This window comes from Peromyscus eremicus, chromosome 17 (assembly GCF_949786415.1).
Source record: "Peromyscus eremicus chromosome 17, PerEre_H2_v1, whole genome shotgun sequence".
In the NCBI taxonomy this organism is placed as follows: domain Eukaryota; kingdom Metazoa; phylum Chordata; class Mammalia; order Rodentia; family Cricetidae; genus Peromyscus; species Peromyscus eremicus.
In genome coordinates, this window is record NC_081433.1 from 60,771,345 (window position 1) to 60,783,757 (window position 12,413).

The window sequence follows — 12,413 nt, forward strand, 5'->3', positions numbered from 1 at the left end:
TCCAGGAGAAGGCTGTCTCCAGGGAACCAATGGCACCTCCTGGGCTGCGCTTGGCACGCGTGTTGGGCAGCTGAGTCACAGCCCCAAACTGCTTCTTCATCCGTGGGGCGTGGAGAGTGGTACGCAATGGGTCTGTCGGACCCACAGGCCACCACCTCACCTGCAGCCGCTTCAGCAGCTTAGGGGAAGGGGTGGATCCAGGGCATGCTGGTGTCTGAGAGGCTGGGGTACCGGGGACCGCAGAAGGCTTTTGAGCAGAAGGCGAACACTGACCAGCTCTTTGCAGATGCTAGTGTGCTCTGGATTCTCCCGGGCCTTGGAATGTTCTGGAATGAGCGTGGTGACGTTCAGTTTTCTGTCTCCACAGGTCTGTTTGGGAGCCCCGCTACTGAGCCATGCCGGGCCCCCACAGGCCGGCCACAAGTCCAGCCCGGGGAGGCAGGTGGCCATGAGTAGCCGCAGCCACAATGGCAGTGTGGGGCGGCCTCTGGGCAGCGGGCCTGGATTCCTGGGCTGGGAGCCTGTGGACCCTGAGGCAGGCCACCCCCCGCAGCCTGCCCAAGGCCCAGGCCTGCAGATGGTGGCCAAGGGCCAGCCTGCTCGGTTGTCACCTGGTGGCCCCAGGGGCCATCTCCAGGAGCAGGAGGAAGAAGAGGAAGAGGAAGACGAGGAGGCCCGGCCGGGATCTGGGAAGCCCCCGACGGTCAGCCACCGCCTGGGCCACCGCAGGGCCCTGTTTGAGAAGCGCAGACGCCTCAGTGACTACGCCCTTATCTTTGGCATGTTTGGGATTGTCGTCATGGTGACAGAAACAGAGCTGTCCTGGGGTGTGTACACCAAGGTAGGCCCTGTCCCCACATCTGCTCAGCCTGGGGTTGGGGGCCTTAGCTGGGCCCCACGAGCAAGGACGAGGGATGCAGGAGGGAGATGCTGGTGTGGCTGCACGCACAAGTTGCCAGGAGCTGCAGGGGTGTGTGACACTGGGCCGTTCTCTGGCCCCTGCCAAGTCCCTTACGTGGCGCCCGAGGAGCTCTGGGGACAGACCCCATCTGGGCAGCAGTTGTCCCCACTTAACGGGTGCCTGGGTGGCAGTGCCTGGGTGGGTGCCGGGCAGTCCGCAGCGTCCGCTCTCTGTGCAGGAGTCCCTGTACTCGTTCGCCCTGAAATGCCTGATCAGCCTGTCCACCCTCATCTTGCTCGGCCTTGTCATCCTCTACCACGCCCGAGAGATCCAGGTTGGTACAGGGAGGCAGCGCCCGGCACAGGGTGGGCCTCTGGGATAGCGCCCCACCCTCGACCCCCAGTTCCCACACCTGTCCGTTTTCCAGGGCGTTGTTTGCTGTTTTTTGAGTCAGGGTCTCGCATAGCCCAGGCTGGAAACTACTGATTTTCCTGTCACCGTCTCGGGCGCTGGGTGACAGCCAGCAGACGGGGTCAGGGCAAGATGGAATTGGAAAGGGCATTCTCTGTGGTCCCGGTGGTCAGACCGGGCACCTAGGTGAGCAGTCTCCACCCAGCCTCCCTCCTTTTCCCTTTCATTGTGTGTGTGTGCACGTGGCCGCCATTTCTTTGGGTCCCGGGACTTGAACCCGGGTCCTCAGGCTTGCCAGTGAGCACCTTTGGTTGGCTTTCAGTTAGGACTGGAACTCAGAAACCAACATGCCCCATCATCCTAGCACTTTGGAGGCTGAGGCAGGAGGATTGCTGATGGTCCAAGGCCAGCCCAAGATAAGACCCTGACTCCAGATGGCCAAACAAACGAGCCGGACGGGGCGTCTGCATCTGTCATCCCAGCATTTGGCCCACTGATGTGTGAGGACCAGGACTTCAGGGTCATCCTTGGCTACATAGGTGTTCAGAGCCAGCCTGGGCTACATGAGACCCTCTCTCAAAAATACACAAACAAAAAATTTTTGTCTAAAATCCTGAGCTGGGTGAGGCTGAGACCTAGGCCAGCACTCCCACTGAGGGGTGGCCCCATGCTCGAGGGACCCACCAGCCATCCCCTCCCTGCAGCTGTTCCTGGTGGACAATGGTGCTGATGACTGGCGCATCGCCATGACCTGGGAGCGAGTGTCCTTGATCTCGCTGGAGCTGGCCGTGTGCGCCATCCACCCGGTGCCCGGCCACTACCGCTTCACGTGGACAGCGCGGCTGGCGTTCTCGCTGGTACCGTCGGCCGCTGAAGCCGACCTGGATGTGCTCCTGTCCATCCCCATGTTCCTGCGCCTCTACCTGCTGGCTCGGGTCATGCTTCTGCACAGTCGCATCTTCACCGACGCGTCCAGCCGCAGCATCGGGGCCCTCAACCGCGTCACCTTCAACACGCGCTTCGTCACCAAGACACTCATGACCATCTGCCCTGGCACCGTGCTGTTGGTCTTCAGCATCTCCTCCTGGATTGTGGCTGCCTGGACAGTGCGCGTGTGTGAGAGGTGACTGACCGCGGGCCACCTCCTTGAACCCAGACCCCAAGTCCCCACCTCACTCCAGACAGCCTTCCCATCCTCCAACCCTGATGCCAAGTCTCTACGTCCGTCCTGTGACCTGCAGGGTAGACATCACTGGCTGAGGACTGTGTCTGCCCCTGCCTGTGGCCTCTGTTTTCCCACAAAGACCCATCACTCTGTCCCCAGCCTTCTCCAGGCATCCCACACTGGCCTCTGAAATCAGCCCAGCAGAAGGGGCCACAGGCTCAGAGCTGTCCCCACCCTTGGTCCCTGTGCTGACACCCCACTCTTACTTCTGGGGATCTGGGGTAGGACTCGGGGCTGTGGCCACCGGGTACAGGCTCAAGTTTAATGTTAACTTTCCCTCCCTATCTCTGGCCTTCTGGACCCCAGGGGGAGCATGTGGGTCCCACCCTCATCTGAGCCACCTCTGGCCCCTCCACCCTGCACCCCCCCCCCCGTGACCCCAGCCACCCATCCACCAGTGTTACTCCACCAGCCAAGAGTTTAAGATTAGCTGCGAGGGAGGGAAAATACAGAGGAGGAGACTGAGGTCCTCAGGGGTCACAGGATGTGCTGGGGTCCCCTACCCGCCTGACCAGAGACAGGTGCAGCCTCATTGGCACAGGAGTGCCTCGGTGGCTATGAGGCCCATCCGCCCGATGCCCAGTCGGGAAAGGCCTTGGTGCGAGACCCATGCTCAGCTGCCCACGCTCACTCTGTCTTCCTGTCCTCAAGGCGTCAGACTGGTTCTCAGGGAGTCTGATGTGCCCACTGCTGTCCCTGTCACCCAGACCCACTCATCAGAGTGGGACCTCAGGGTTCTCCTCAGGCCACCCCCCTGAGCCGGGAGCCCAGGAGAGGGAGCACGCAGCCTCTTAAATACCTCTGCCGCTTGCCACCTCGCCCTGCTGTGACCCCACAGCCCTGTCCCTGCATGTCCTCTCCCCACACCTGGGTCACATGGAGCATCCCCGTAGCTGCAGTCTGGAATGGAGACAAAGCCTGTCATCATCCCAGCACTAGGGAGATGGAAGCAGGAAGATCAGGAGTTCAAGGTTATCCTTGACTACATAGCAAGCTTGGGGCCAGCTTGGGCTACATGATGCCCAGTTCCAAAAAGAAAAAAAAAAAAAAAACATAACTACAGAATGATCTCTGGCCAGGAGGGGTGGTGCACACCTTTAATCCCAGCACACAGGAGGCAGAGGCAGGAGGATCTCTGAGTTGGAGGCCAGCCTGGTCTACAGAGTGAGTTCTAGGATAGACTCCAAAGCTACACAGAGAAACCCTGTCTCCATAAACAAAAACAAACAAACAAACAAAAAAAACAGAATGATCTCTGGAAAACTCAGGATTGTGGTAAGTCCCTCACCACCACCCCCAGAGCCACTTCCTGCCGTCCCAGCCCCGGGCCGGGTACCCGGTCTCCACAGCTCTAGTAGGTGAGATGTCAGGATGCCTTTCCAGCAGAGCTCTACTGTGGGTGTCCCTCCCACACCCAAGGCCTCAGGCTGGGGACAGCACGTCCCTCAGCACGGTTCTCCTCTCTCCTCACATTACAGCCACCTGCTGGCTTTCTGTCTCCCCAGTCCTGTTCCTCAGGCCTCGCTGGCTGTGGTGTGGGAAGTGCTTCCCAGTGTCTAACCTGAATGCTTGTCTTCCCTATGTGGCTGTGCCTTGGGCCATCCTTGGCACTGTCATGGGGTTAGGGAGGGCAGACATGGCGGGTTGCAGGTGAGTGTCAGGGAAGGGAGAGGCTGGAAGGACCACGGGGGAGGAGGCGAGCACGGTGCCCCCACCCCAGTCCGTGAGCACCCAGGGAAACAGTCCCCATGCTAGGCATGTGATGGAAGCCCGCGGTCAGGGCAGCGTAGATGACCCAGCCCTGTCTATCCCCAACCCCAGGTACCATGACAAGCAGGAAGTGACCAGCAACTTCCTGGGGGCCATGTGGCTCATCTCCATCACCTTCTTGTCCATCGGCTATGGAGACATGGTGCCGCACACCTACTGTGGGAAGGGCGTGTGTCTGCTCACCGGCATCATGGTGAGTGCGGCCCCTGCCTGCGCAACCCTGGAGACAGGGACCTCACCCCTTACCTGCTCTGTGTGTTGCAAGGTTTTGTTTAGTGAGTTCTGGGGCCACCTCACCGTGCCCAGAGGCCCCAGCTGACCCCACATCTGATCTCAGAGAGCGCCTCTAAAAGTTGGTCTCTAGCACCTCTAGAAGCCCAGGAAGGAAAAGCTCTCACCTTGGTAGGTGTGGTCCACTTGGGACATCGGATTTCCCGTTTTCAGCAACGGTTTTCTTGTCTTTGTTTGAGACAAGGTCTCACTGTAACTCTGGCTGGCCTCAGACTCAGAGAGATCTGCCTGTGTCCGCCTCCCGAGTGCTGGGACTAGAGGTGAGCGCTAGTCCCACAGGCTAAACAAGTTTTCTGGGCCACCCAACTGTCTGGACCCCCAGGCCACCATTCCTGTTGAAGCACAGTGATGTATTCTTGCAAAAATAGGATCATGAGCCAGGCATGGCGGCACACGCCTGTCATCCCAGCATTTGGGGAGCTCAGACAGGAGGATGACCCACGCCATGTGGGCACCTTGTGAGATGCTGTCTCAAAACAAAATTAAACTAAAATTAAAAAGTTCTAGTCCACGTAGACTTCAGCTGGGTCTTGCCAGGCCCAGCTTGTGTGCCCCTTTCTCCCGAAAAGGCTTTGTGGCGTCTTTGCTAATTCACTGGCTGAGTTCCACCCAGAAGGAGAAAGGGGGAAAATGAGTATGGGCCCGCCCGCCCGCGGCGAGACCCGGAGCAGAAGCCTTCCATCCCAGAGAGGCCTGCAGGGATACACAACTGCATTCCCTAATGGGCCAGCCCCCTTCCAAAAAGTTCTGTGGTTAACCACAATCCCTTAATGGACACAGCTTTAAAAGCTTGACTCCTGCGAGGCTTGGTGGCGCACGCCTTTAGCCCCAGCACTTGGGAGGCAGAGGCAGGCGGATCTCTGAGTTCTGTCTCAAAAAGCAAACAAAAAAGTATGACTCCTTCCAGAAAGCTCTAGCCAACAGCGTGAGCCACACCCCAGACCCTTATTTTGACAGCCTTACTTTTGCCTTTGGGGCGCAGACGCTCACACTTCGGTCTCTCTCATATCCGGTCTCCATCACTTTCTCCTAGGAGAGAACCCACAGCTGTGTATTCCTTTGTACTGCCTGTGGCTCCCTCCCTCTGTCCTTTATCCTGACTCTGTAGTATTCCTCACAGAATTTTCCAGCTAGTTGCTTTGACCTTGTCAATATGACTTTTCCCAAAAGGAAGTTTCTGGGTCCTTCAAAGGCTAACCTGACCAGAAATGAGACATCAGGGCGGTCTCTGCACTATGCCTGGGCCCAGCAGCTGCCTCCTCCCTCCCTGGGTGGAGGGCACCCCTTGGGTATTGGCAGTGCCCTGTTTCACTGTGGCGGAGGGGCAGGCCCCGAGGGCTTCTCGGAGGAGGGTGTGCCTGGCGTTGGGACTGACATGCCCTCGTCCCACACAGGGAGCAGGCTGCACTGCCCTCGTGGTGGCCGTCGTGGCCAGGAAGTTGGAGCTCACCAAGGCCGAGAAACACGTGCACAACTTCATGATGGACACACAGCTCACCAAGCGGGTGAGCCCCCCCTGCAGGCCTTGGCGTGGGGGCCAGCACGCCTGTCTGTGGGTCACCGCAGCGGCTATGGCAGAGCTGCACCAGGCTCAGCCCCATGTCCACATGTGTTGGTGTCGCACACCTGTTGACTGTTCAAAGGAGAGGCACTCCGGAGTGGGACTTGGGCTTTCTGGCAGTAGGGAGGAACATTTCTGTGACCTGAACGTTGAGCCTCTGTTCAGAAGCATATTTGTTGATTGTACACAGAGGTTGTGTTTGGTGGACAAGTTCCTCATACCAAAACCCCTTGATCTAATCTATGTTCTGGGAAGGAGTCCTCACCCCCCACAACAGTCCCTATGGTGCATGGTCTGCAGCACCCAATAGTAAGGCCTCAAGTGTGCCTGAAAGTCTTGTGACCAAAGTCATGTAAGGGATGGAAAAATCCCTTCATAAAACAGCTCCGTAAATCATAGACAACAATCACTGTTCTCTACTATGACTTCTTCGAGGTCCAGGTACCTTCAACAAACCCGGGTACATTCTCCCGTTACCCTAGTGCAGTGAGATGCAGTGGAAACAACTGTATCTCTCCAGTGTCCCCTAGATACAATGACTCTACCAGACCCCATTACACAAGAACACAGTGCTACCAGCTTTGTGCAAGCTGCTAAGTGCATGGCGTGAACTTTTCAGCATTTGCACATTGCCCTTTGCGTCCGTGCCTCAGTTTCCCCATGTATAAAATGAGCGAGGGGCTGGAGCCCAGTTGGCAGAGTGCTTGCTTTACATGTACAGAGCACTGAGTCCCACCCAGCACCACATGGACCAGGCATGGTAGTCCAGGCCTGCCATCCCGGCACTCAAAAGCCAGAGGCAGGCGATCAAGGCCAGCCTCAGATACATAGTGAGTTTCAGGCTAGCCTGGGCTACATGAGACCCTGTAAAACAGTGGTTCTCAATCTTCCTAATGCTGCGATCCTTTAATACAGCTCCCCATGTTGTGGTGACCCCAACCATACAATTATTTTTGTTGCTACTTCGTAACTATAATTTTGCTATTGAATCATAAAGTAAATATGAATCATAAAGTAAATATCTGTGTTTTCCGATGGTCTTAGGCCACAACCCACAGGTTAAGAACCACTGCTGTGCTGGGCGGTGGTGGTGCACGCCTTTAATCCCAGCACTCGGGAGGCAGAGTCAGGTGGATCTCTGTGAGTTCGAGGCCAGCCTGGGCTACAGAGAGAGATCCAGGACAGCCAGGGCTACACAGAGAAACCCTGTCTCAAAAAACAAAAACAAAAACAAACAAAAAGAAGCTAGCGTATGCGAAGCAGCTAAATTCCCATTTCCAGTATTTGAGAGTCAGACACCCAGGTTATGTGAGATGCGGGCACGCGCCTCTGGCTCACAGTGCAGAACCCCGACGGTGGTTCTGGGATTTCCAGAGGTTTCTAGAAGTTTGTAGAAGTTTGAGGCCACCTGATGACGACCCTAAGGAACTGTTCTCTTCTGCTCCCCAGGTCAAAAACGCCGCTGCAAACGTTCTCAGGGAGACGTGGCTCATCTACAAACACAGCAGGCTGGTGAGGAAGCCAGACCACGGCCGGGTGCGGAAACACCAGCGTAAGTTCCTCCAAGCCATCCATCAGTAAGTCGGCACCTTCGCAGCCCTTTCCCTGCGCCCGGCCCTCAGCCACACTCCGCTGTGCCCTAGAGCTGACCCCAGCAATGTTGGCGAATTAGGAAAGATTCCGGAAGAGGAAAGGGGCGGGGCTAAGCGGTAGTCTGTCCAGGTGGACATCCCTGCGTGAGTCACCTGTGCCCTCAGATGGCAGTCTGGTGTGGGTCGCCTGCCCTCCACGCCCTTCCTCAAATGCTACAGTAGTTATTGAAGCCAAACAAGGTTGGATTAGGGCCTAGAGGGGGGAGGGGCTGGGGGGGGAGGGTGCAAAGCCCAGGCTGAGGCAGGGAGGTGGGGGGCTAGGTAAGAGAGCCCCCACAACCCAACTAGAGTTTGAGCTCCTGGGAAATCAAATAAATAAAACCTAAAAATGAGCAGTCCTGGAAACATACCCCGAGGGCAGTGCGGTTTGGGTGGGTGAGTCTTTCCGGTTCTGGTGGTCCTCTGGAGGCCGCACCCGGGCCTCCATCCTCACGGGCTCCTGCGCTGGATGTGGATGTGTTCTGTGTGTCTGTCTGCCCCTCTGTCCTTTTGCATTTTATTTTTGCCTGCGATGCTACGATGCTCAGCGGGTGCCAGGGTCACGCCCTCTGGGGGAATCCGCCCACAGCAGCCCCCTCCGTGGGGAACAGCACTCCAGGGGTCAAAGGGCACCATGCCTGACCAGCAGCCAAGGGGTCAAGTCCCGTCCGTATCCTGACCCCTGTGGTGCTGCCCTTGCCAGCCTGTGTCCTTGGCAGGGTATTTTCTGACCACGCTGCCCTGGGAGGCAAGGTGCCCGGCACCCGCCCCTCACAGGCCGCGGGATGAATGATGGGCAGCTCACCAGGGCTGCCTGAAATCACTGGGCGGTGGTACAGACGTGTCCCTAGGGGCTGGCCTCTCACCTTATGCGGCAGCCCCGGACCCCCCGCCAGGCGCTGGGGAGTCACCCGGGGACGAGTGCTGGTGGGCACGCAGCATGCTGCTACATGGGATTAAAATTGCGTTGTGCTTTTCTCTCTCTTTTTCTCTGCTCTGCCGGCTCCTGCCAGGGCTCAGAAGTAAGTCTTGGGCTGGTTGGAAGACGGGGGACACATGATGCCCATGGGGAGGGGCACACCACAGGTGTGTCCCTAGTGGGCAGAGAATATGTCCGTCCCAAGGGTGGGGTGTGAACAGGTCCTTGGGCCTGATCTAGACTCGCAGATGCATCCCAGCCTCAGCCCTGTAGCCTGCTGTACGTGACCTACCCTCACCCCTGTCTCCCCAGGCTGCGGAGTGTGAAGATTGAACAAGGGAAAGTGAACGATCAGGCCAACACGCTGGCCGACCTGGCCAAGGTGAGCATTGGGCAGGCCGGGAGAGGAGCGGCGGGGGACCCAGAGGGTCGGGTGTCCCGTCAGAGGGGGCTGGGAACTTACAACGCCGCATCAAGTGTTTCTGTTCAACTTGGCTCCACAGTTTAAGTTCACGATTAATATTCCAGGCACGAGTCCACAAACCAGGGACTCCTGGCTTCTCCAGGGCTGAGGCAGGAGGATCCTTAAGGCCAGGAGGTCAGGAATAGCTTAGGCTACATAGAGACCCAGTGTTGAATATGTATGTACAGCCCAGGAATCTGTTAGTGCTCCACCCTGAGCCACGCCCCCAGCCCCTCACTGGGGATTCTAGGCAGGGCTCCACCTCACAGCCCTGTTCTACCCAGTAATATTTTCTGAAGTTGTTAAATTATTTTTATTGTTTTTTGAGACAGGGTGTCATGTAGCCCAATATGGCCTGGAATTCACTTTGTAGCCAAAGACAGCGTGGAACTCCTGGTCCTCCTGCCTCAGTTTCTGGAGTTCAGGGATGTTAGTGAAAGGTCTTAGTGGTTTATTTCACATTGTTTATTCTAGCACTCAGAAGGTGCGGCAGGATGATTGCTTTGCAATCAAGGACTATGCATTTACGCAAGACTACATACCATGTCTGAAAATATACACACAAATAAATAAGTAAAAATAAAAGTCAAACCAGGCATGGTGGTACACACCTTCAATCCCAGCAGAGGCAGGCGGATCTCTGTGAGTCTGAGGCCAGCCTGGTCTACAGAGTGAGATCCCGGACAGCCAGGACCACACAGAGAAACCCGTGTCAAAAAAAAAACAAAAAAGTAAATAAAAAGTCAAGCTGGCTGGGCGGTGGTGGCGCACACCTGTAATCCCAGCACTCGGGAGGCAGAGGTTTGCAAGAGTGAGGCCAGTCTGGGCTGTATAGCGAGTTCCAGGACAGCCAGGGCTGCATGGGCTGCCCTGTCTCAGTAACTGCAAGAGCAGAGAAGAAGGCTCTGACCCCTCTGAAGGTTGGCTGCGGTCCTGGGTATCTCCAAATGTCACACCCTGGTTTCTTTAACAGTGGGGACAGGCGAGGTCCCGCCTGGGCGAGGATGTGGCAGCCCAAAGGACAGTGGCGGGGTCAGCGTGGCTTGAGCCTCAGCATCTGTCCGCTTGTCCCCAGGGCCCTGCGGCGGTGTTCGCGCGCCCCCTGGCGGCGAGTGTGGCGCCTGCGGCGGGACCGCGCCCCTCGGGCGCCGCCTGCTGGCCAAGGCCACGTCCCACACCGGCCGGCTGCTTTAACAGAAACTGCCCCTGTCCCGCTCTTCCGGCCCCGTGGTGGCCTCTGATGTCCTCAGCCCTCACTCGGTCTGCCTCCGTCTCCGCAGGCGCAGAGCATCGCGTATGAAGTCGTGTCCGAGCTGCAGGCCCAGCAGGAGGAGCTGGAGGCGCGCCTGGCCTCCCTGGAGAGCCGCCTGGACGCCCTGGGCGCCTCTCTGCAGGCCCTGCCGGGCCTCATCGCCCAAGCCATATGCCCTCTGCCACCGCCCTGGCCAGGGCCTGGTCACCCGGCGCCAGCCACCCAGAGCCCCCTCGGCCGCTGTGTGCCCACCGCGGGGTCGGACTGCAGGTGACTGCCTGCTGCTGGTCCCCGGACTGCTAGATCGTGGCCATCATGTGGCCACCGCGGGCTCCTCGCCGTGCTGACCACCAGACCTCCGGGTTTGTAAGCCTAGGCGGAGCTGAGCAGAGAGAACTGGCGTTCATCCCCGAGGCTGGACCGTGGGATCTTGCTGCCCCTGGCTGTCCCAAGCCCCCGGAGGGCAAGGAGTAGCAGCATTTCTAAGTAAATCAGGAGCTACCAACCCGCCGTCTGCTCACATGGCAGAGGGGGCCGCGCGCACCTCCCCAGAGGAGGTGGATGCCCCAGCCTGGGGGGTCCTGGAGTCCCTGTTCTGTACAATGCCTCTTCTTCAGGATCTCATCAGAGGGGTGAGGCCACTTGCCCGCAGACACACCGCAAAGGGCGGACAGACTCCACTCCCTGGTCCTGAGGTCAAAGTGAGGGCATGTGGGAGGGTCAGACTTGGAGGTGGTGGAGGCCAGGGTCCTTCCAGGCCTTGGGCACTTGGGGAACACTGGGATCCTGACAGGGATGGGTGGCCGGTCAGGACCCGGTGTGGAGCCTGATGAGCCACCTGGTCTCGGGGGATAGTGGCCCTGCGCCGGCTGCCTGGAGGCCCGGCTTGTGGGGAGGAGCTGCTGGGTGGAACTGGGCTCCACTCCCCTGCTGCAGCCCCGCCCCGGAGCCAGGCGGTGGGTGCTCCCTCCCGAGACTGCCCAGAGGGCCTGGGGAACATGGGCTCACCCTGTGCCCTGTAGGAGGCGACTGGGGTCAAACAGAACCGGGAGAAATAAACAGGGCCGGCCGGGCGGTGGCAGCCCTTTAATCCCTAGCGACACAGGGGACTTGGGGGGCAAAAATAAACAAGCCTGGCGGTGACCTGGGCCCCTCGGTGGCGACATTTGACAACAGTTCCTCAGACTCCGCACATAAAGGTTGGGGCATGATCCGAGGTGGGTGCGTCGCAGGGAGGCGGGGCAGCGTGAGTCCGCAGGGCCGCGGGGGGGCCCGGGTGGCCCCCGCCCGGGCCTGAGTGCGAGCGAGCGATCTGGGGCAGGAACCGGGGACCCGGGCCGTGCAGCTGGGTGCCCTGTGCGGTGCAGCGTGGGCGCCCTGTGCGGTGCAGCGTGGGCGCCCTGTGCGGTGCAGCGTGGGCGCCCTGTGCGGTGCAGCTGGGCGCCCTGTGCGGTGCAGCGTGGGCGCCCTGTGTGGTGCAGCTGGGCGCCCTGTGCGGTGCAGCGTGGGCGCCCTGTGCGGTGCAGCTGGGCGCCCTGTGCGGTGCAGCGTGGGCGCCGTGGGCAGCGGCTTCACCGCCGCGGAGGCCCACCTGCGGGTGCTGCTCCCAGGTGAGCTCGCAGGGGCGCCCTATGCAGCAGACACTCAGGAAGCTGAGGCAGGAGGATTGCCCGGAGCTCAAGGCCATCCAGACAGAGTTCCATGGCGGGACCCTGTTAGGTGTGGCTGCACACGTCTGTCACCCCAGCACCGGGGAGCCCGAGGCAGGAGGATAGTTCACAGGAGTTGGAGGGTAGCCTGGGCTACAGTCACAGAAAACATCAGGGCTGCCAGCGGCGGATGACCCAGTGCAGGCCTGTGACGACCCGGACGCAGAGGTCACGCGGGGGGACCCCTCGATTAAAGCGGGGATTCCGGCCCCGTGCAGGCGCTGGGAACCCCGGGTGGGCTACGGAGCCTTCTGTCCAGGACCTCCAGGTGCCGGGGCCC

At 59.2% G+C, this 12,413-nt stretch overlaps 1 protein-coding gene across 1 annotated transcript; it reads left to right on the top strand.

Moving 5' to 3' along the window:
- Positions 1-361: 361 nt before the first annotated feature.
- On the top strand, positions 362-11,525 carry Kcnn1 (potassium calcium-activated channel subfamily N member 1). Its single transcript, XM_059244600.1, has 8 exons — positions 362-841; positions 1,140-1,235; positions 2,017-2,435; positions 4,359-4,500; positions 5,993-6,103; positions 7,609-7,736; positions 9,022-9,091; positions 10,453-11,525. Exons 1-8 carry the CDS (start codon positions 449-451, stop codon positions 10,696-10,698), a joined length of 1,605 nt encoding a protein of 534 aa, XP_059100583.1. The 5' UTR covers positions 362-448; the 3' UTR covers positions 10,699-11,525.
- Positions 11,526-12,413: the final 888 nt, after the last annotated feature.